This window comes from Tyto alba, unplaced genomic scaffold, assembly GCF_018691265.1.
Source record: "Tyto alba isolate M040663 unplaced genomic scaffold, T.alba_DEE_v4.0 Super-Scaffold_34, whole genome shotgun sequence".
In the NCBI taxonomy this organism is placed as follows: Eukaryota; Metazoa; Chordata; class Aves; order Strigiformes; family Tytonidae; genus Tyto; species Tyto alba.
Window position 1 is genome coordinate 5,225,879 of NW_024881309.1, and position 22,491 is coordinate 5,248,369.

At 41.1% G+C, this 22,491-nt stretch overlaps 1 protein-coding gene across 2 annotated transcripts in view; it reads left to right on the top strand.

The window, feature by feature from the left end:
- The window catches only part of UNC5D (unc-5 netrin receptor D), a 167,607-nt gene that overhangs the window by 82,626 nt on the left and 62,490 nt on the right, over positions 1-22,491 (top strand). For both annotated transcript variants that reach the window (XM_032998334.2, XM_032998335.2), the window contains exons 3-4: positions 2,701-2,844; positions 7,288-7,391. In XM_032998334.2, the coding sequence (XP_032854225.2) occupies positions 2,701-2,844; positions 7,288-7,391 (248 nt within the window). The remainder of the gene's footprint in view (positions 1-2,700; positions 2,845-7,287; positions 7,392-22,491) is intronic.

Sequence of the window (22,491 nt, forward strand, 5' to 3'; positions counted from 1 at the left end):
CAAAACATAACTTTCCCCAAAGACTAGATGTTCTCCAGAGGTCCCTTCCAGCCTCAACAATTCTGTGATTCTGCTATTTTGAATGCATTTATTTTGTCTATTGGCAAATTGGGAGACCTTTAAATGGGCCTGAATTCCTACCTGTCCCATTCTCAAAATGCTGAACCACCAGCTTCTCAACAACATGTGGTGTTTGTTTGCCTGATTCAAACCACATTAAATGTTGCTTCAGAAAATACAGGCTGATATATAGATTAATTAAATAATGTGTCAATGAAAGGAAGAGCTGGACTGGAGAATATTCTTCCTTAATAAATCTGAAGCTGTAAATCCTGTATTTGCTGAGGACTGCTCAGAATTTTACAGGACCAGTGAGGCTAGATAAGGATTCTGCTTTCAAAAAAAAAAAAAAAATCATCATCATGTGATGATGGGGTTTTCTTGGTATCAGTAAAGATTCTGTCACTGTTAGCATGCATGCACCAGTAAGCTGTACAACATGCAGTTCTCATACATGACCTGTATGTCAGTGCCATGTAGCATGGTGAGATGCCAAATCTCCAGCCAGCCAAGACCTGCCGTGTCGGGACTCAGCACCAGGACCCAGGTGCTCTCTGATGGAACTTACTGTGGCTGCTCCTGCCTGTAACCTCTGAAGGTCACTCCAGGAACTGGTTGCATGACTGAGAAGCCAAGGATTCAGCGCGGGCAGAGCCGCTGGGATGGTTGAGTTGAGTTGGTGCACGTTCATCTTGCGTCCTGCAGTCAGTGTGTCAGCAAGGCGAGGGGGCTCTGCAGAACTGCTGAGCCCCATGTGCCACGTTTATTTCATAAGGGCTTGTTTTCACCATGGCAGAAAATAAGGAAATGTTTTGTAAACAGTTTTGTTGAAAACTGAGTCAACATATTTTAAAAAACAAAATGCAAATAAAAACAACCAGGAAACCTCTGTTTGTTTATTACAGAGTGAATAAATATTTGAGTGACTACAACCATTATTGAGACAACTTAGGAAGCTATTGCAGGTTTGTCCATGTCTTTAGGTATCATTGTGAAATACGGCAAGCCAAACAGGCTAAATGAAAAGAAGTAAAAATCCCCTTTGCCTGTTGCTGGAAAAGTAGCAAAAATTTTGTATTTCTTTATAGTATTAAAAGCTTGTCTGACCTTCCCCGCCCCTCCTCAGTGAGCATCCCCATGGGGCCTCGTCTCTCCTGTTTACCAAAGGAACAAGTTGACTTCCTAGTGCCTCTCAGAAGTGAAATACCCAGCTGTTAATGATGCCTGAGAATAAGTGGAAGCCAATTTTTATGGAGTTCAGGTTTAGAAATTTCTTGCTGCTTTATAAACTTCACAGGCATGGAATATTTTAAGATCGAGTTTTCATTCATTTCCAGTGAAGGGGAAATAAGTATCTTGGGACTGCACAGGAGGAGAAAGAAGAAAGTAGTAGGCATGAATGTTTTCTATTTTCAAATTAATGTTTTTCTGACTAGCTCTTTCAAATGATTCCTAATGCCTTTTAACCCAGATTTGGATTATATTTCCTCTCCCCGAGGTTGTCATGCAAAGGTAGTTACAGATATGTCAAACATCTCAAGTGTATAAAATAAGGTATCAGGTTTACAAGGCTTCTTGATGTTTTGTATTTACCTTCAAACTCTGTCTGAAGCAAATGCCTTCTGGTCTGAAGGGCAAAACTACTAAATTTCATCTGTGCCCAGGAAGTTATGAAAATGGTAGCAGGCTGAGGAAAAGCACAGGGCTTTTCCCATCTTTATTCCTGGCTAGCCTTCGTTACTCCCTTAGATCCTTTTCTCAGCTCTTTAGGCATAACTGGTTCCTACCTCAGGACAGAGGTGTGCATTCATTTTGATAGCAAGCAGATTTGCAGCAGACAACAGGAACGTTCCACTGCAGGTGAATTTAGCAAGGTTATACTTTGGGAAAACATAAAAAAAAAGCAAGGTATCTCTCTAATGTTATTAAACACTTCTGTTTGCGGAAGTTAAGAAAGGCACGGCTTCAGTTTTGTAGCTGGTTCACTTGCTTCCCAGAAGGAGAGGGTGGCAAAGAGGACCATCTCCACTTGTCAGCTGTGAAATTTAGTTCCCTCTCTTTTTCTCCTCCTCCTTCCAGGCTGTAATGGCTTGCACTCAGCTTTCTCGATGCTGCAGTTAGACACAGCTTCGCTCTGTCCCACGAGGAGACGGCAGCTGGCTGGAGCTGCGGCCGTGGTGGCAGGAGCAGGCAGGAATTCAGCGGGGCGTTTGATTAGTTCCCGTCGCACGTGTACAGTTCTGGCTCTTTGACTTGATGGGGGGCCGATCAGGGTGCTTCAGAAAGGTTTTCAAGGGCACTGAGATGTTAGATTGGAAGACAATTTTAATGTGTGTTATATTACAAGATTCCAGATAAACATTCTGGGTGAAAAAGGCGCAGGAGACCAGGTTTTTGAGGGAGGCGTTATAATCTTGCAGAGACCAGAGTTGATGGCTTATTCTTGTAACTCAGTGCATTATGACCTACTCAGCCTTTAGAATTTAATTAGTGGCAATATATTATTGTCAAAGTAATTAAAGCCTTACCTTGATTAAAAATGGAATTGTTTAATTAAAAGAAAAGGTTTTGCTAACCTTAGCTTTATGCCTGAGTAAAATAGCCTATATTAGCTAATTTTCCTGTATCTTTCTCCTTCAGGATTGAAAGTTCGAGAGGTGTTCATCAATGTGACGAGGCAGCAGGTGGAAGATTTTCATGGGCCAGAAGATTACTGGTGTCAGTGTGTTGCATGGAGCCATTTAGGGACGTCAAAGAGTAGGAAAGCGTCTGTCCGCATAGCTTGTGAGTAAATGTTCTGCTATTCTAGGTTTTGTAAGATACGGAAACCTACTGTTCTTTACGGTTAAATATAAATGGATACCTGTAAGGTACTGCTGTCTTTGCAAGCCCCCCCCTGTGAGATACTATAGGAATATCACAGAAAGCATGCTATGCTTTTTTTTTTTTTTTTTTTTTTCCCAGAGCCTTCTTTTATTTTAATGTGGATTGATTGATTTGTATTTACACTCAGCAGGTCTGTTCCAGAGATTCTGGATTTCATGTGTACAGCATCACAACAACACAATGTAATAAAAAAGGTTAATGCAAGTAGAAAATCACCTGAAAAGTCCCCTTGTGCTCCATGTTGATTACAGGGGTCTGAAAAATATGAAAAACTGTTTAACAATGTCTGTCTTCTACACTTTGTATAAAATAATGCAAGAATACTTTAGAAGCTTTTGTGGCATAGTATTTTAAATATGGTTTTCAATATTGAAGCATATCATTGGTCATCAGGTATGATAAGCTGTGGAGAAAATGAGATAAAAATAGGAAAAATGGAATAATTCAAATGAGCAGAGGAAAAAATATCTTCCTTCCTTTCTCTGAATAAATGAGACACAAACATGGTAAAGGGAACTAAGAGTGCTACAGAAGTTCTGTCATTTCTCTATGGGACAAAGCATATGTTGTTTAGAAAAAAAGAATCTTAAATGCTATTTGTATAGACGTTTATAAGAGCCACTACTAAAAATAATAAAATCATTCTTATGCAAGGTGGGTAGTCTTCCACTTCTTAGCTATGTAGTTGATGTGAAATGTAGATCAGGTGGTTGAATCAGTCACTCAGGTTAAAGAAGCTTAGGAAAAACTTGCTCCTTGTAACAAGGTGAAAGTACTGCTCTTGCATGTCCTCCCTGGACTGGAAAATCAGACACCAGCTCCTCAAAGCCAGCCGGCCGCCTGTGCTGTAAGGCAGAAGTGACGAGCCCAGCAGGTGCTCCCGTGGTGGGGACCTTACCCAGAGGGTCAGCCCCTGTAGGGTGGGAAGGGCGGATCGCAGTCCTCGCCATCCGCGTCTGCCTGGGGGGATGATCCCACCTCACTGCCGTCCCCGTCGTGACCTAAACTTGCTAGAGGGGGAAGGGAATGGATTTGGAGGCTGGTTGTGTGTTCCCAGGTGCTAACATCTGCATTTTCATGGGCTTGCTGCAGGGCCTTATTTATGCTTTGGCTTTGGAGCCCGTTGCATGACCTACCGAGCCACATGGTGTGACATCCAGGATCAAGAACTTGAACCCTACATAGTTACACCGTGTTGTTAAGCTACTTATAAATTGTTCTGTCTGCTTGCTGCTCGCCATAATGGGTTTAGAAAGGAATTCCACTGTACAGAACTGTGAATTATTCAGTTAAAATGTGTGTCTTCCTAAGTCGCAGCAAGCAGGGACAGAGTCGCTACCAGTGGTAATTCTGAAGAAGGCCACGTGGTTACGGTGGTTGCTGTCACTGTTTGCTTAGGGGGCATCATTACTTCCTACTTTAAACAAAGGGCATAATTCTGGTTTTGTAGGCTGACAAATGCTAAGTTTTAAATAACAACGCTGTAGATTAGTTAAGTGTTATGGGGGAAAGGGGATTGTTTGGTTTAATTTCTTTTAGCATAAAAGACTCATTCTGGAATTTTTAATACAGTGGGTAGCAGAGGACAACCATTGTCTCCAGATGGGAAGGGTTCAGACTGAGTTTATCTCTGTTTTTCATATCTGAAATAGTGTGCTGTAGTGTTACAGCTCACAATCAACAGATCATTATTTGAAAGACACAAAAAATGGAAAATCCAATAAATGCCATCACAGCAAGAGGGACATAAAAAAGGAAGAACCCAAATACAGTTATTACTATGAGACTGTGGAGATACTCAAAGCCTCGTCCAATCTTTACCTTGCAATTAGATCTGCTGCATTTTTCTAACCGAATTAGAGCCCCAAACCACCCTTTTGCAGCAATGCTGCTAGCAGGGAACTCGGGAGATGACTTTCCCCTAATCTGTTGTGAACCCTTTTCCTTTAAATCACCAGTTCAGGTCTTTAAAGACCTTGACCCGGGAAATGGTGGCAGCAGCCTGGAAAGCGCTGGGAGCAGTGCTTCTGGGGTGGAGATGAGGGGCAGGAGGAATGGGTTGGGGAGGTTCAAGCAAGAACTGGTAGCTTTGTCAGGAGTGTTCTAGCATTTCTTGATAGATCTTTCTAAAATTATGCTCTTTTAACAGTATAACTTAAAATAAACATTTGAGAGAGTAATAAGAAAATGTAACACTCCTTGACTTTAGAAGTGACAGATTTTTTTGTTGGCTGATTTAGTTTTAATGTGTAAATAAGTGTAAATTCAATTTTTTATTTTACTGCATTAGTTATCATAACGCTGAATGAACTAATAATTCCCCTGCATTGCTAAGCTGCAAAGGACTATTATTCTGAATTGAATTTTTATTGACTTTTCTCTGCACTGTGATTTCCCAACCCCATAATATGGCAATATGAGTAAAAATCAGAATGAGCAGAAGCAGGTGAAGCCGTGTGTTGGGACTTTTCAACCCATCACTGTGGTACCAGCTCTGCAAACCACCTCCCCAGCTGCCATCCGTAAGCGCAGATACTCACTCCAGAGCGCGCTCTTCACTTCTGCTTTGGGTCACGTGCGAGTGTGGCTGGACACTTCGCCTGAGAACTGGGGTCCTGCACCGGCCATTTGCTGCTGCTCTTACTGGAAGCCATGGGTTTTTAGGAAAAGAACAGTAATTCTTGAGTGCAGAGGTGATGGGACTTGCTAGTACGCTACAGGAAAAATGAGCTGTGCCAACAGATGTCTGTAAGCCACCACCCACCCTGAGCTTCCAGGGCTCACCCTTTCATCCTGTGCCAGCCTGTCTGTGGTGAACAGTCGAGCTACCTCGTTTGGGGCGTGGATTATGGCTCGAGGGAATACCCTCTAGAGGACTAGAGATGAGACTGGGCAGGTCCGATTTGTGATAACAGACAGAATCCATAGTTTTTTCACAGCACCTGTCATTGGGCTGCGTAGTGTGGTAGTGTAGACTTGCCTTCCTTCCTTCCTTCCTTTTTTCTTTTTTTTCTTTTTTGCACTTAAAGCCTAGAGATTCTGAATAGTGAGTCAAGTCCAAAGCGTTACAGCACTTCATATTTCTCGGAAGAAGCAGGTAGGTATTTCTTTATGATAGTGGGGAACACATAGTAAATGTGAAGATGGATCTTACTCCATTTTTCATCCTAATAAAGGCATTTGTAGGCACAACTGCAGCCTAACTGTTAATGAATGACTTTTTAAATAGACTACTGGAAAAGATACTGGTGATCTGTGGGGAAAAAAAGTCAACATTAACAAAGAATCATAAAAAGGAGAATATATGCACTGTGTGCATCTTTCTCTAGTGACCGGCTTGCTAAAATAAGTCTTAATGTATTTTATAAATTATATTAAAATGTAACTGATTCAGAGCCTCTGCTGTTTAAGGGGGTGTATTTCATGAAGTGTAAGCAATGGAGAAAATTAAATCAGTAAATCCACACTGTGGAATCTGAGACACTGTTTGAAGAAAATGAGTATGTCTAATGGAAACATCCTAACTCTGAAAGCACATGTAGTAAGTAATACTCCTTCCGTTTTGTTTTTTCCTTTCACAGCAACCAAAACTCTACATATTTGTGGGCATATCTGGGTTAGGCCAGTGTCGCTGGAGACAGGTCGCCTTTGTGTCTGTTCTGGTTTACCCAGACACTTGTACACAGAAGTGTTGCGGCCACGTCGGTGTGACTCTGATGCCCTGCTTCTTACCCTGAATAATTAGCTGGGCCACAGTATCTGAAATGAAGTAATCTTGTAATCAGCCAGTTTGGAATGTGCGGAATTGCTCTGGGTCCTTTCATTCCTTTCCCTACAGCTTGCGGGATGTAGGCGATCCAGACAAAACATCGAGCTTAGAACATTTTATAAAATACCCTGGCACTCATCTGAAGTAGCACGTACTAGGGAAATCATTCAGCCGGTCTTGGAGTCACTCAGTCGGTTCTCACAGCACCCTGGCAATACCATGCTGTTCGGCATTTAATTCTCCTGGTTTGGAGAGGCAGTGGCCGGGGGGACTGAGTGCACACCTGGAACTGCAGAGTTTGTGGGTTCGAGAAGAGGTTATCTCTGTAGTCACACACAGATTGTTCCTTAAAGGTGGAGAAGTAGAAACACAACTAAAGGTGATTGGATCCCTTTGCCTCTCATCTAGGGAAGAACTGGTCGCTCTCAGTTGACCCAATATTGCTTTACACACACGCTTAAGAGAAAAATATGGCAAAGCGGCGTTGTTGCTCACTTCTGCAGCGCAGACGGTACGGTTTGGGGAGGAATGGTGTCTGGAGGTGTAATGAATTATTGCATTAAACTCTGCAGATTTACGGAAAAACTTTGAGCAAGACCCGCAAGGGAAGGAGGTTCCAATCGAAGGGATGATCGTTCTCCACTGTCGGCCACCCGAGGGAGTCCCCGCAGCTGAGGTGAGGCTTTGTGCGGTGCCGCTGCCTCCGGGGCGGGGGGGAGGCGAGCAGAGAACCAGAGAGGGCTTAGCTACCCCGTGCTTCTCGAGGTTCAGTGTTGCTTACAGCGTTCTTCTCTCACAGACTGCTTTAAATATGTATTTTTTTTGATTATATAAGTTTTTAAAAAAGTACGGCTTTTTATCAGAATTCAGGAATGTTTGCTGAAAAAATCCTGGGTTTGATACATTTCTCAAGTTTTATGCTTACAAACTGAGAACAGATTGTTACTTATTTTCTCAGAAATTACTTTTCTCATTGAAAAATAAAGAAAAAGATCCTAAAAATATTATGACAAATTGCTGCTTCTGAGAGAAAATCTGCTGCAAATAATAATTTGCGGGTTTTTTCGCTTAGCTTTAAACATGCTTTTTGTCCAGAGAGTTGAATCTTAACAGGAAACTAATGAGGATGCCTTAAAAAGATAATAGCCAGACTATTCTTCGAGGAAGATGTTCTAAGTGGGTTGTGTTTAAAAATCTGCTAGGGAGGCATTAAAGAAAAGGAAAAAGCTGATGTGAAGGTGGCAGGCGGCATCGCGCCGTTCTCGCTGTCGGCAGAGTGGCGGCGGTAGGCTGGAGCCGCTGCTGCCGTGGCGAGGCTGAGCTCAGGAGTTCAAACCTCGGGTGCACCTGGGGGGCTGCAGCCCCCGAAACACTGAGCTGCCTTTCTACCAGCACCCTCCGCAGTGTGCTCTTTAGCATCTTTTGATGAGTAAGACAAATAGTATCACTCAGAAGTTATTTTTGCGCTTCTCTCCACCGTTGCTGTGGTACGTTCTAATTGAGGGAAAGAAAGAAGCAAGGTAAAATAAACTCCAAAGAAACACGTGGCCTTTTAGTTAAGGAGAACCATGTTGAGCAGGAGCCATTGGAAATAAAGAGAGGAGAAATGCAGCAAACTGGGGTGCAAAAGACACCGAAAACCAGGTAGGAGTGTTAAAGACCAAAAGCAAAATGAGCTAGAAATAAGAACGGTGAGCAGATGAATTTGTATCTAGGTATCTAACGTGCATTACTCCGTCATTACAATGCCTGCTACTACATTCTCCTCAGTTGTATGTTACTTTTACTCATGTTTAGTGTTACTTAAAAAAAGTGGACACTGCATTACGGAGAATTGCCAAAATTATTGAAATGAGTATTCTGGTAAACATAACTCTATGATAGACAAAGCAGCCTTCCAAAGTGTAATTGCCTAAGCACCCTTGGTCTGTGAGGGGTTCCTTGGCAGTCCTCTCTGCAGAAGGGATGGAAAGCCCTGCCTGCGGAGACTCCCCAGAGCCACCCGTTGGCAACCTCAGGGACCTGTTCCCTCCGTGTGCTCTGCTAAATCAGGTTTTCTGAGTGCTTATCCCCCCTGTTTCTCAGACTGCTTTCATAGTCTGAAGAGTATGTGACCAGGTATGTCAGTTCAGTTTTGTTACTGATTCTAAAAATACAGTATTTAAACTTGAGCAAAAAGGTTTCAAACAAAAAACTGTATAAAATCTATATGTTCTCTTTGAGACCAAAAGAAACAAATTACGAGAGGTACACTTATATCCAGCAAGTATGGTTTGCTGAACTGATTGCATATATTCGACTGTTTTCATATTTCTGTATAGTTAAATAGCCAAAAGTGCTATTTGTGTTGAAATTCAGCCATGTGGGAAAAAATGGTGATTCTCAGTCGACACACTTTGAATTTTACTGAGAATTTTAGAATTATTTGAACTACATGGCTTTACACTCAACAATTAAACAGGATATCTGTCTTTTATGGAAGGTAGGAGTTATATCCAATGAAAAACTGACGTTTTAATTGCTTTCTACAGAAAAAAATTGTAGAGTTCTCGATAAACCCTGATTTACTGATGTTGATTGTAAAATTGTTATTGCTGCTAATAAAGCCTGTAAATCTTAACAGGTCATATTTGCTTTGGACAATAAAATTTCACATAAAGGCTCAGGATGCAAGGCTAATTCTATCCTCATCAAGGTTAACAGTCTACTGGAAATAAATTGGTGCCTTTAGAAACTGGGTACCAGATTCAAATGAGTAACGGCTCTGGTCTGTGGCTGTAAGCTTGACGTTATAAACTCTTTTGGTATTTTCAAGTTAAAGATGACCTGTCCTATTAAACATGTGGGTGAGAAATAACAGAGATAGCCAGTACGTCTTGCTCAGAAATTGTTTTGTGGGTACTGAGAAGTGTAGAAGGTTTCAAAACCCAGTGCTGGCATCGAATCTAGGGTTCTGATCCAAGAATTTATTTCATTAGAGTTTGGATGAAGCCCTAGATGAAAACATAAGGCTTGAAATAACTGCAGACAAAGAAGCCTGTCTTCTGTTTCATTAGATGCAAAATAGATGCTAATTGTGGTGGTGGTGTTTGTTTGTTTGTTTAATCCGTACTCTGCGTGGACCTGGAGATGGAAACTGAAAACAGAATGGATAGGAGACTCCAGCCCCTTTCATGTTACCAAGCCAATATCTGTCTGGATTCCTTGGGAAGATTTTGTTTATTCCATCAAGTGCAGAAGTTCAGCAACATTATTTTCTCAAAGAGCACACATTTCCTGTGCTTGCCATAGTCACAAGTTAATCTACTGATTTATTTCTGACAATGGCTATAAATGACTGATATAGTCAAACCTCTAATCATGCAATGCAGCTCAATAAGAGGCAGACACTTTACAACTGGAATGAAATTTAAATTCAGGTCAATTATTTATGTAAGCCTGCCCCATTATCAAGAATATAAATCTTCATCTCTGGAATTGTTTTTCTGCAGCTTAGAGGTGATGAAAATTTCTTGGATCTAAGGAGAGAGGCATTAAAAGTAAATGTTTTTGATTGAGACCATAGCTTAATCCGAAAAGTCCTGTCATTAGTCCTGTAAGAAGTGGAAAGGAGGGATATTTTCTAGTGATGACTGACATCATAGTTTCCTCAGAATTACCAGGAAGGAGAGCCTGCCTTTCCCGCTATTCCCTTCCACATTTCTAATCACTCCTCAAGTATTTTCACCCAAGTGATTTTAGCCACTGCTAATGTTTCCTTGTTTAAAACTGCGTGCGGGGATCTCGGCAGTTCCTGGCCGGCAGAGGTGCGTGTTACTGGGTACATCAGCACTTCCCAGGCACATTTATGCCATCCCGTGCCACCAGTGGCAGCCCCTCACTGAGCTTTTGTGCGGGAAAAGGTGTTTAGCTGAGTGGTGGCACTGGGGCTCCACACCTGCGAATTCCTGAGCTGTCGCCGCAGTCAGCATTTCTGCCAGCGGTGCCTCTCAGTACTAATCCTTTTATTTATATATTCAGTTTTGGGGTGGGATGGCGGGGATGACAGAGTTCACACAGCGATCAAGTCCAGACCTCACAGAGAGATTCTCTAAGGAGAATTCCTCTAGATCAAGTTTAGTTTTGTTGGGAGAAATTTCTGTTTCTGCCATCTGTTCCAGAATGAGTAAGGCTTCCATATCTCAGCACCGGTAGCAGTGAAAATATCCAGATTTAGTTTGCTCATAAGCATTAATTTCCGCACACAATATGTATGAAAGGAGTTAGGAGAATATAGAATGAAGGTTTGGATCCATAGTTTAGCTAAACTGTATATGACTTAAAACTTGGCTTGTATAAATTAATTTATAAATAATGGACGCTTGTGTGACATTGTCAATGCTCTGCAGCTCATACAGTTCAGTTTTAGTAAATAGTGTTTAAGCTGAATAACACATTAGTGAAAGCAAACAATCAAGGAGGGTTACAAATAAAGAATGGCAGTATTCTAATTCAGCTTTAATGTTCTACAGGCATGAATCAGGAGCACCAAATCCTGCTGAGGCAAGCACTGATTTTAATGCTGCTTTGAAATGCATTGCACTGTCTTGATTCATTTAGCAGCAAATTTCAGTTGCTTGTGTCAGCTAGGTCTTAAGTAAAAGACATATAAAGGAGTATCTCAGTAAATCTGCATTCTCTTTCCAAGGATTTGATTGTACTCTTCATGGTGCCGAAGTCCATCTCTCGTGCATGAGGTACTATTGAACGTGTCTGATTTTACTAATAATAAAACCTCCCGTGGCAACAGCAGTCAAGAAAACTGAGTAACTGAGGGATTGCCTGTTGTTTTACCCTTTCGAGTAGCTCACGCAGCCTTAGCAAATGATGAAACCCTTTCGACCCCCGGGCGGGCACCTCCCTCTGGATGCGCGGTGGCACAGACCAGCGCTGGAGCGGGTGGCTCTGCTCCCAGAACGTGCTCCCTGCCCTTCGCGGGCAGGTCCAGGCCAGCCGTCTGCAGTCGTCCGGTAGCCCGCCCGGTGTTTCCGTCTCTGCAGCCTCTCTTGGAGGGTTTCCCATCTCCAGAGTTTGCCTCCGTGAAGAAGGGAACGTGAGAAAATACTTCACATCTCCGCTTTGGGAGGTTGCTGAGGGTTTGGGGCATTCTGGGGGGCGTTGCCACAGCAGCAAGAGAGTAAGAAAACCCAAATCCTGACACCAGGCAGATGGGAAAAAGGTTTTAAATCCTCTTCTCATGCATTTACATAGCAAGAAAAACAGAGCCGGTGAGCAGCTGTGCTTGCAGGCATCAGCACCCAACCCAAATAAATTCAGTTTTTTTATGAGTTAAACATCAAAATAAAAAAGAAGATCCAGCATTTAAGTAGAGCATCTGATAATCCCCTGCTGTGGCAAATGTTGATTTAAATATAACAGAGTCTCTGCTGGCACCAGCTCGATGGGACCCAAGCCATTTCTTTCACTATTGATGCAGAGTTGGCCTAGGGAAGAGGCAGTTCTGGCTTTCAATCCCACAACAGATTCTCCCCCTAGATGTGTTCATTAATTGTGTGCAACAGAGGCCTCGTTTAGCTCCGCGTGTATGCAGTGAGGCAGTTGTGGTACAGTACAGGAATCAGCTAAACTCTCTGATGGACCCTTGTCTGCTGGTCATTTTTTGTTAGGCTGCCAGGTGGGTACCTTGGGCTTCATCTCTGGGCCTGATTCTTGGATGGCTGAGTCTGCTTCACTCCACAAATATCAGAGGAAGTATTTCTGATTTTCATTGGCATGGTGAAAATGAGGGGAAAGGGAGGGCTGAGTTCTCTTCTCAGAAAATGTGGAGTTGAATATTGAGTCTGCCAGAGCAACATCTTCAGCCTTGGTACTGATGATTATCTGCATCTCTTCACAAGACTGACCTCATTCATTATATACATACAGCCTGTTGTTTTGGGAACATTTTGAAGAAATTTGTGAAGGGAAGAACAGCTTCTCTCTATTAAAAAGAGATGTTTAAAAGCAGTGTATTTGGCAGTGGCATAATACAGGATGCATTCCTTTGAGCTGCATTATCTGCTAGTCTGACTTGCTGGTAGCCTTCCTTCACGCACAAACTTCTGTTACTAGAAAGGAACCTTTACTACAACTTAAATAGCAGCTCTGGTGCAGAGCAGCTTAGCTTAGCTGAGGTACCACACGCCTGTTCAGTCGTTGTGGCACCTTGGGCTACTGCACGGCTACAGGCGAGGCTCCGGGAGCTCAGCCAGCCCATCAGTTCATCTCTAAAAATATATCCGATCGAGCTGCCGACTCTTGTCCTAGTGCGCAGCCCGCCCCACCTGTGACTACCCTCAGCTGCTATTAAAAGTGCATCAGGTTACTGAAGTAAAACATTTCACGTACTTGGGTTTTATTATTTTTTTCCAGTACACAGTGCTGTGTTTTCTGTATACGTGTTTTGCGCTTCTTTATTGTTGTTGTGTAAGTTTAGTTTATTACTTTGCATAATTCCTGGGAAGACACAGCAGTTATTCACGGTGTGCTCCTTTGTCTCGGGCCAAGGAAGTATTACACTGGTTTTAGGTGGCTTTTTAGAGCATATCCTTAACCTGTCAGCCTCACAGAAAATATACTCTGCGTTCAGCTTTAGCCAGGCTCTTAAGCCCTGTGCGTGGCTTCTAAACGGCCACAGTTCAGCCTTGAAAATGTGAAATGAAGACTGGCTGGAGCAAACGGGGCCAAGCTTAGCCCCTTTTAAAAAAGAGAGAATGTGTTGCGTAGTGTCTCGGTGGAGTTCAGTAGTCTCTCTGTTTACTTCCCCACCGCTGCTTCTCAGAGTCTCAGGCATTTTCTCTTCATCCACCCCAGTCCTGGAACAAGGTTTATCCAGCGGCGCTGGTGCAGGCCAGCTGGGATCGCGCAAGTCGTAATACGCTGAAGTCGGAGCTTCGGTGTGTGCTTCAGTCAACGAGTGGCATAGGTTGATTTTACCTTCTGTTCGTGTAATTCTGATGGGGTTTAGGCAGTGCTTCATTTTATAGAGTACAATATATACTAATATCTTTTGTTTCTTCTCCTATACATCTTTTTCAGTGAATTTCCTGACATACTCTTTCTTTATCTTCTCAGTTGACCTTTTAGTCTTTGTTTAAATAGCTTTTCTCTAGTACATGTTCTCTTCAGTTTCCTGAAACTCTCTTTTTTGGGGGTGGTGGTGGGGAAGACACAAAGAATAGATCCTCCTTTTTTGCTGCATTTGACAAGCTTGCTGCTCATTGTGTATATTCTGAGTATGAGCATTTTCAGTCTCTCCTTCATTCTGTTTAATACTTTTTCCTCCTTCCTCCTCCTGCCTTTGAATAATTCTTCTCTAAAGCATATGCTCTTTGAGGTCCTTTTTCTTTTATTCACCTTCAGCGTAAGGCTGACTTCCCCTGGGGCCCCTATGGGTGTAAAACAGCATTTGTCATTCAGATTGCAGGGCCAGGAAACTGAAGGGGGATTTTGTGCTTGATGCCATGTATAATCTGATGATAAAAGTTGTAGATGCTACCAAATTATGCAAGATTCTGTAGCCCTTTGCACGTAGGCTCACAAAGATGTTTCAAGGAATTAAACACATCTGGGTCCTGAGGTCAGCCAGCTGCTGTTTACAAATCTCATCTTTAAATCGATACACAAAGTGCCAAGCAATGGAGATGCAAGCTGCAAGTTTCGATATAGCTATGAAGCCCTCAGCCTGGAGAAATGCATGTTGTACTGCTATTTTCTGTGCATTACAGACCTGCCATTAACATGATGTAGTGCTGTTCATACCTGTCACCGTCACTGTATTAAGCAACTTTGGTAAGATTTTGTATCCATAATGCTGGCAGGTTGGTAACCCTAATCATACCTTAGTGTTTTCCTGGGCTCTTGCCAAAGGATATTTTTCTTTCTATTAATTTTAAGAACATACTGAGCACTGGAGTCACTGCCTCTCAGTGACAGAATAATTTACTTCCAAAGTGAAACAATGAAGAATGTGGACAACTTCATTCTGTCCTTTTATGCAGCTCTGTACCAGGTTAGGTGTAGCATCTGGAATCAATGTGGCTGATAGATCCTGGTGGTTGCGGCAGAGTCAGCAAACGGAATAAATTATAACATCCTCTCTAGTTCACTGATGGTAATTCCTTCTTACTGTCTGGTTCTTGATAGTCATGATGTTGCACTCCGTGACTGTTGTCGAACCCATCTTGAACTGTAACCTAGAAAATACTTGGTCAATATCCATTTAATTAAGTTTAGAATAATCTGTTCTGTATGTTCTACCTTATTAGTGCTTCAGAGAGTAAAATATCAATTATTTTTTGTCCAGGAGCAAAAAAAATAGTGCTTGCTTTTGTAGCAAGTAATCTTTTTAGACAGGTGTTGTGGTATGCTGGAGGCATATTACTACTGACTTCCACCAGTGACAAAAGGGACAAATTTCTCAAACTGTCACAGGTTGTTCCTGTTTAATTCAGTGGACTTGATAATCAGATTTTTCAATGTTTCTTTAATTGGATAGTGAGCTTCCATATTCTGTACTGAAATTAACCATCAGAAGGAGTTTCTAGCACCTTCTTGAGACCTGGCGTTAAGGTGAACTTCGTATTTCTTAAATTTGAAGGAGGGTGTGAAACTGCTAATCCTGTAAAATTGAGCACCCTCTAAAACTGCCACTGAGATGCACACAGTTGGCCTGTGGTGAATTTAATAAATTCTGTCATCGTTGGTAGTTACTACATCTGTACCATTTCTTAGAAATATCAGTCCCTTTGTATCGAAGTGCCACATAAGCCATGATAGTAGAGGTGTTTATAAACATCAGTCTTTCAAATAAGTAAAAACAAAGGAAAAAAATCTTTAGCTTACTCGACTCTGCTTATCTTTACTAGAACCACGCTGCGGTTTTGTGGGGAGCACGGTGCTAGCTCAGGGGAGGCAGCGCCCAGCTGGAACTGCCCGAGGGGTGACAGGGCCGCAGTCCGTTGGGAGGGGAGAGGTGCAAATCTGAGCAGAAGTTGACCTTAACATCTATTCTAAATTCTTTTTATTATAAATTGAATACTCCCTGAGTCTAAATCTCTGAATAGCTCATATTTGAGCATTAGTAGCAACGTGCAGCTCTCTCTACAGCTACCGTCTCGTTTTGGTGGTGGGTTGGGTTGGGGTTTTTTTTTCTAATAAAAGGGCAGCTGTTGTGCTAAACTGTTACTGAGGAGTGTAAACTTGTGTTGAGTGCTTTGCAGAGGTTTGTGGAATACTCTTCAGTATCTTTATCATTTAATATATGCATATATTTAAGTTTTAAATGTGCTGTATCCAGTGCTACTTTTTCAAATGTTTAACACAGATTTTGACATTTTAATGGACTGCTCTAGATGTTCCAGTGAATATCTGCATGAGTTCCGATGGTTTATTTACCGCTATAGCTTTTAATGGAAATGTAAAATCATTTCTCTTCTGGGCAGTACATATTCCATTGCAAACACATCAACAAAATGTGAAACCCACATAAAATTCAAAAGCTGCAAGTATTCCAAAAGTAGTGAGAGTTATTGCTGCCTATTTTACATAGGCTTGTGTATTTATGGGACTTGTACACATACAGTAAAATGTAATATGGCAGCATAATGATATTGTAGTAAAACACTACGGCAAAAAAGGCTGGTGAATTATAGTCTTCAATGAATCTTGTTTCTAGTTATAGAAAACAGAGTATGATTACTAAATGCAAACAGCATGCATTTTATACAGTTAGTTACCGATCTGAGGTCTTCTGTCTGGAATATCAATATTTGCTTTACTTTTAAGGTAACTTAGTTACAAATACTATAAATGTGTTTTACTTTTCACTTGAAGACGTTTCACCTTCAAGACTGAGCTCAGGTATGTGCAATATGTCTCAATTATTCTTTATCTACATGTAAGCTTTTCCTATAGGCTGGTTTTACTTTTAAGGAACCACTGCAGCCAGCATTCACATTTTTAAAATCATAAAGTTATGGGAAGCTGTGAGAAATGGAATAGTTAACTTAGACATGACAAAATGAGATGACATTGCATTTGGAACCGTTAAATAGATTCCCTCTGCTTTCTGAAGGAATTATGCAAATTCTCAACTTCAACTGTTAGTAATGAAAAGTAGGTTTCAACATTTGGGAACCCCTGGCTGTTTCTCTGTGGTTGGGTGGTAGCACATACTCCCTGAACACTCTAAGGGCTCTAAAATCCCCGCACACCGCTGCGGGAGGGAATGCTGTCCTCCACTTCAGATCTTTAGCCTCCTACTGAGGCATTGCTCCAAACTGTTAGTGAGGAGTATTGTTTCTGGCAAAGGAATTGGTCGTACTACAAATCCAAGTTTAATGGTAATTGCTAATGTCTCTAAACAGATGCATTCACCTTGAAATAGTCGGTGCTATGTTATCATGGTTAACAGGTCACAGTTCTAAGATCGAAAGGTATTAAAATGATTAATAAGGTCTTGTGAGGTGCTACAGTTAGAGTAGGGCATTTGTAACCTTCAGGTCGTTTGGGTGACAGCCAGCTGATAAATACAAGATCTTAAAATTCTGTTTGAATTGGTATGCATGCTCTTTGGTATTGCTGTTTATGATTTATACTTTTAAAAGACTGACATTTCAGGGGAAAAAAAAATCCTCTCTTCTAGAAAGCAGAGTTTTAATTGCAGTTTATATATATATCCCACATAATCTTCTGGAGGTATTAAGAATTGCACAAATATTTAACTTATGATTTGGAAACTTACGTTTTCCATGTCGAATTGTATGTAAGATCAGTTTTGGTATAAAGTAGTAAAGAATTGCAAAGTCCAGATACCACTTTGGAAGTCACTGCATGCGTAAGAATGCAAGAAACATTTCCAGAGTCAAGCCACAGTATGTGAATCCTTGAACAGATCGTGATTTTTCATAGACTTACTTGTCTAAGTCCGCCTTCGAGGAGTGGAGGTTCTGTTAACTACAGCACCACTTGCCACCTGAGGATCAGTTATTCATTTATCTGGGGAAAATAGGTATTTCTTCCAGGTATGTGCATAATTGCTGTTTTCTTTCTGCTACTCCTCCAAGAATCCAAAGAAATTCAGATATTTTTTTTTTTATTAGACGCTACCAGACACTGTACATACGGTGACAGATACCACAGATTAAAGCAGCTGTTACTGGGCTAATGAAATGGAATCGCTGCGTGTGTGGACAAAACAGTTTTGAACCCACTTGGAACATTAAATTCTATTCAAGAGTCCTTACAGGTTTTAGAAGTATCAAATTACCTTCCCTTTAATCTCTGTTTATCTGTTCTCATCATACTCTACCAAATGAAATGGAATAACCTCTAAACACTGATTCTATTCTACCGAAAACATGCGGCAGCTTACTCATAGTTGCTCGATTATTCTAGTAATTTCTTCTCCAATTTTATTTGCTCAATTTTAAAATTCTGCCACTTCTCTGTTGCACACACAGACACAAATGTGCCCTGATCAGTTCAGATGTTTAGCTGCTTTTAAGAGCAACTTAATTTTTATTTTGTTCATACTTTCACATCTAGCAAAGATTGAAAAATGTGCAGTTGTTATGGATAATACATGACATGCTGGTCTGGACTGACTGTGTTCAGAACATGACAATCTAATAATATATGGGGCCTCTTTGTTCTATAAAACATCTGTTCAATTAAAGCCTTTTTTGCGTAAGCCTGTGACTGCCTCCTAGAAGCATGGACAGCACAAAACCAGAATCAAGATTCAGTTTATTCTATATGCTGTTTCATCTTTGGTCAAATCTAGTATTCATTCCTTGCCCTTCATCACCTGTCTTCTTTGAGAGAAATGTCTGCTTTGGTGGTACCTTTCTGTCTTTTTTCCTAAAGTACTTCATCTTCAATGCTCTGAACTTTTTTTTTTCCCTCGACCTAGATCAGGGATTAGGTATTACAACAGCAGTTGCAATACCCGCAGTACAGAGCCTGGAGTAATACACTGTGGAGGTTCAAACAAAGAGCAGGTTTCAAAAGCAAAAAAGGCTTGTGATTATCAGGGCTTGTAAAAACCACTTTAATGCTATTGCTCAATATGCTAAAATAAAGAGCCTTAGATCTCCCAGTTACTCTATGTAAGTGGGGAATAAAAAGGATGTGGTTTTGCATACAACTGGTACTCTTTTACATATCTTACAGACATTTTAGTGGGTTTTGTTAGCTGTATACATTTCAGGGCAACCACAACCAGTTACATAAATTGGGATATCTGGTTGTTAGGTTAATGGTGAGGTTTTGTGTGTGTTTTTTCTTTGGTTTTTTTTTTGTGTTTTTTTTTTTGTTGTTGTTGTTGTTGTTGTTGTTGTTTTTTTAAATTGCAATCACATTTTTTAAATATTTTCTTGCTTAGCTTTTAAACATTGAACTGAATACATTTTGGATGCTCTTTTTTGGACTTTGGCAAGTCTGAAATGTTATGGAGAGCCCATGTTGTAAACGCAGTGGTTTTTTCCTAGTGTTTGTCCTTGTTTCCACTGCAGACAGCTGACAAGCAAACAAACATCTCTTTTCAAACACACTTGAATGAGCAGACAAGGTCAGCCAGGTGTGCTGTGTGAGTCACGTGGAGCTGGCTGTGGAGCCTCCGCGTATAATAACATGGTTTAAGACTTTGACTGTCTTAGATTGTTTTAAACTGTTGTGTTAACAAAGTGACATGGACAGATAAAATAACGCCTTTGGAGTATCCGAGTCAAGTGGAATTTCTAAGTGGCTTCTTGTAGGGATGCTGTGAGCATTTCCATGTGCTCAGTGTTGCTGCCCGTTGTTCAAGCTCATCATACAAGACCTGCCAATCTCCATAGCCTCATATACAAAATACACGGCATTATACGCAAGCAACCTCAAGGAATCATAGGTGGTACAAGATCTGCATAAAACTAGCTTATTTATTTGATCTCTCGGTGTTAGATGAGCAGTTCTCATTCGGTAATTCAGCTGTCAACTAAACTTAGTTTTCATACCTGTGCCTAAGCTGTAGTCTCTGTGACCGACCAGTTGTTCATAACATTGATTATGTCTCCTGGCGTAAATTTCAGGATCATTAACAACTTCAAAGTAGCAGTCGTATTCGTTACTGGGCTTTCCAGTTGTGTTTCTTTTTACAACGTGCCTTTTGTGTCTAATGCAGCGAGGGCTCTCTCCAGATTCTGCTGATGTAATATATTTGTGCTGGTCCTTTTCTGATCTGGAATATCATTAGAGTACTGGGAAACTGAAATGCTGTAAAATTAAAGGTTTAGGGAATGTTTTACCTCTCTGGATATGGATCAACACCTTTTTTAATTGCAAACTGTGTTGCAAGAGAAAGCAGAAAGTTGTGAATCTGGTGCTCAGTTGCATTTAGTATGCATCTAGGTATTTAGTATGCATCTGGTGACACAGCATTAACGTTAGACATTTGTTAACTAACAATTGTATTTCTTTAAATATAGGCATAAAGCTTGAGTTTAAATACCTTTTCCAAGGTGTAGAAAAAGATGATTCATTAATGTAACGAAAGGATATATCTGTTAGTAATATCTCAGTTACATTCTTGAAATTATCATATCTGAAGGCTACTAACAAAAAGAGCCACATTATGTATAAATGATTCACCGTAACTCTTGAGAACAGTAAAAGCGTGGCTTTGTTTGCTGTACTGTACAGAACAGGAGCACGGAAGTTGTTGTGCTGAACGTGGGGAGGCCCCACAACCAGCCAAGCTACTGCCAGGTGACGGGCGGCCTCGGCGGCGGGGACTGGGAGCGGGTGAGAGGCTGGGGGTCTGGGCGGGATCACACCCACGCTTGCTGGGGTGCTGGCTGAGCAGTACTCCTGGCGTGCAGCGTTCAAAGACTTGGACCTTTCTCCTGAGTTTTCTTAAGAACAATAATCTGAAGCGTGGGCAGGGATACTGCTGGGTTTTTGTAGTGCCGTGCAGCGATGCTTAATCAGAAGCAGTTAGAAATGCAAGAGAAGAGATCTCTTTATTTCTACTCTTGTTTTCAATTACTGTAAGCTTTCTCTGATGATTTTCTTATCTCTAAGAAGTTGGTGTGAATGTGATACTGCCTACCAGGATGCCATGTTAGCAAAACGCTGCAAACATCATTTCCAATAATCTCACATAAAAATGTTTTTTCGGTGTCAACTGCACTTTTAATTGCTTTCCAAATGTCTGTGCATCGAAAAACAAATAAAACCTCAGTGGAGTGGCACCATGAACACCATCCCTGGAGCCTTTAGCTGTTTGTTTCTTTCTAACCATCCTAATTCACAATACTGAGCAACATATAGTGTGCATTATATACTTGTAGAACAGCATCTGCGGATTGCTACGCATCCTTATATTATGAGTTATTTAGCAAAAGAAAAGCTCTAGATGAATCTCATCTGCTCACCTATATTGCTGAGCTTTATAGTCAAGGGACTAGGATTTGAGTTTCAACTAGATCATTTATTTCTGCTTACCATAAAATAATTGAAGTCAAGTCATTTGTGTGCACTGCCCCACTGGAAAACCATATAAGCCCACATAATAACCTTTGGGTTTATTGTTGCTGATTCATTCATAATTTTTGCATTGATACAAAAAACAGTATTCCAATTAATGTTAGATACTTATTCCCCCCAAAATAGGAATAAAGATAAACTTACTTGGGGATCTGATTATATCTTTTACAATCAGACAAGGTACCATTAGCAATGGCATATTTAGCAAGGTGTCTTTATAACAGTGTTTTAAAATAGCACGTCTGAGTCAAGTCCTTGCCCACCTTTAGCATTGTGAATTGAAATATACAGGCCGTCACTTTTCCCATTATACCTACTCAAAAGTGTATTTTTATTTAGTTTTGACTCGCCCTCTCCCATGTTAGCCTTTATTCCTCTCCTCTGGATTTTTCAGCAGTATGGTTTTTTTGGTTGTGATTTCAAAGCACACAAACAAAAATACTTCACTGCGAACTGCGCAAACCTCAGAGTACAGAGTGCCCTGAGCGAGTATCATCTCTCCTGGCTTCCCTTGCTGTTGGAGGTTTCTGTAGCAAAGACGCTAGCTGCATGCCCCGTAGAGTGAAATAAGAAAGAAAACGTTCAGCAGCAGCACGCAGCGCTGGAGTCTTCAGATGGGCCCTCTTGCAACAACTGCGTGCATCTCGTCAGAGAGAAGATTCCCGTGCTGCTTCCCACGGTACAGCCAGCAAAAGCCCAGGCTGATTTATGAGTTAGTCAGCGTGTCAGATTTATATAATGAGATTATATATTCAATCTAATGAAGGAAAAATATGCTTACCAGAACAGTATGACAGCACTGTGATTAAACGATTTGGTAACAGTATTCCCACTGTGGATTAATTTAAAAAAATGCAGCAGGTAGAGTTGACCTGTTTCTTGTGTGTTGCTAGTGACAGGCTCCTAGCAAGGAAGATTGGGTTTTGATTGTGTTGATAAAATAACTGTGTGATCATAAAGGTAGATATGAATGGTTTGTATCCAGCAAACTAGCCTTTGTTTTTTATTAATCTCCCACAATGATTTAAGCTGATGGAGGCTTCTACTTTTTGAGTCTTAATGTAGAAAGCAAAAAAATAAAACTGTAACGAAGACATGTTGTCATCTTAATGCATCACTGTAATTGGAGCACCTGCCCTGCCTGTGCTCCCCCTTTCTAGCTGTAACATTAAGGAAGATTTCTCCAGCTTTGACACACTTGCATTTTT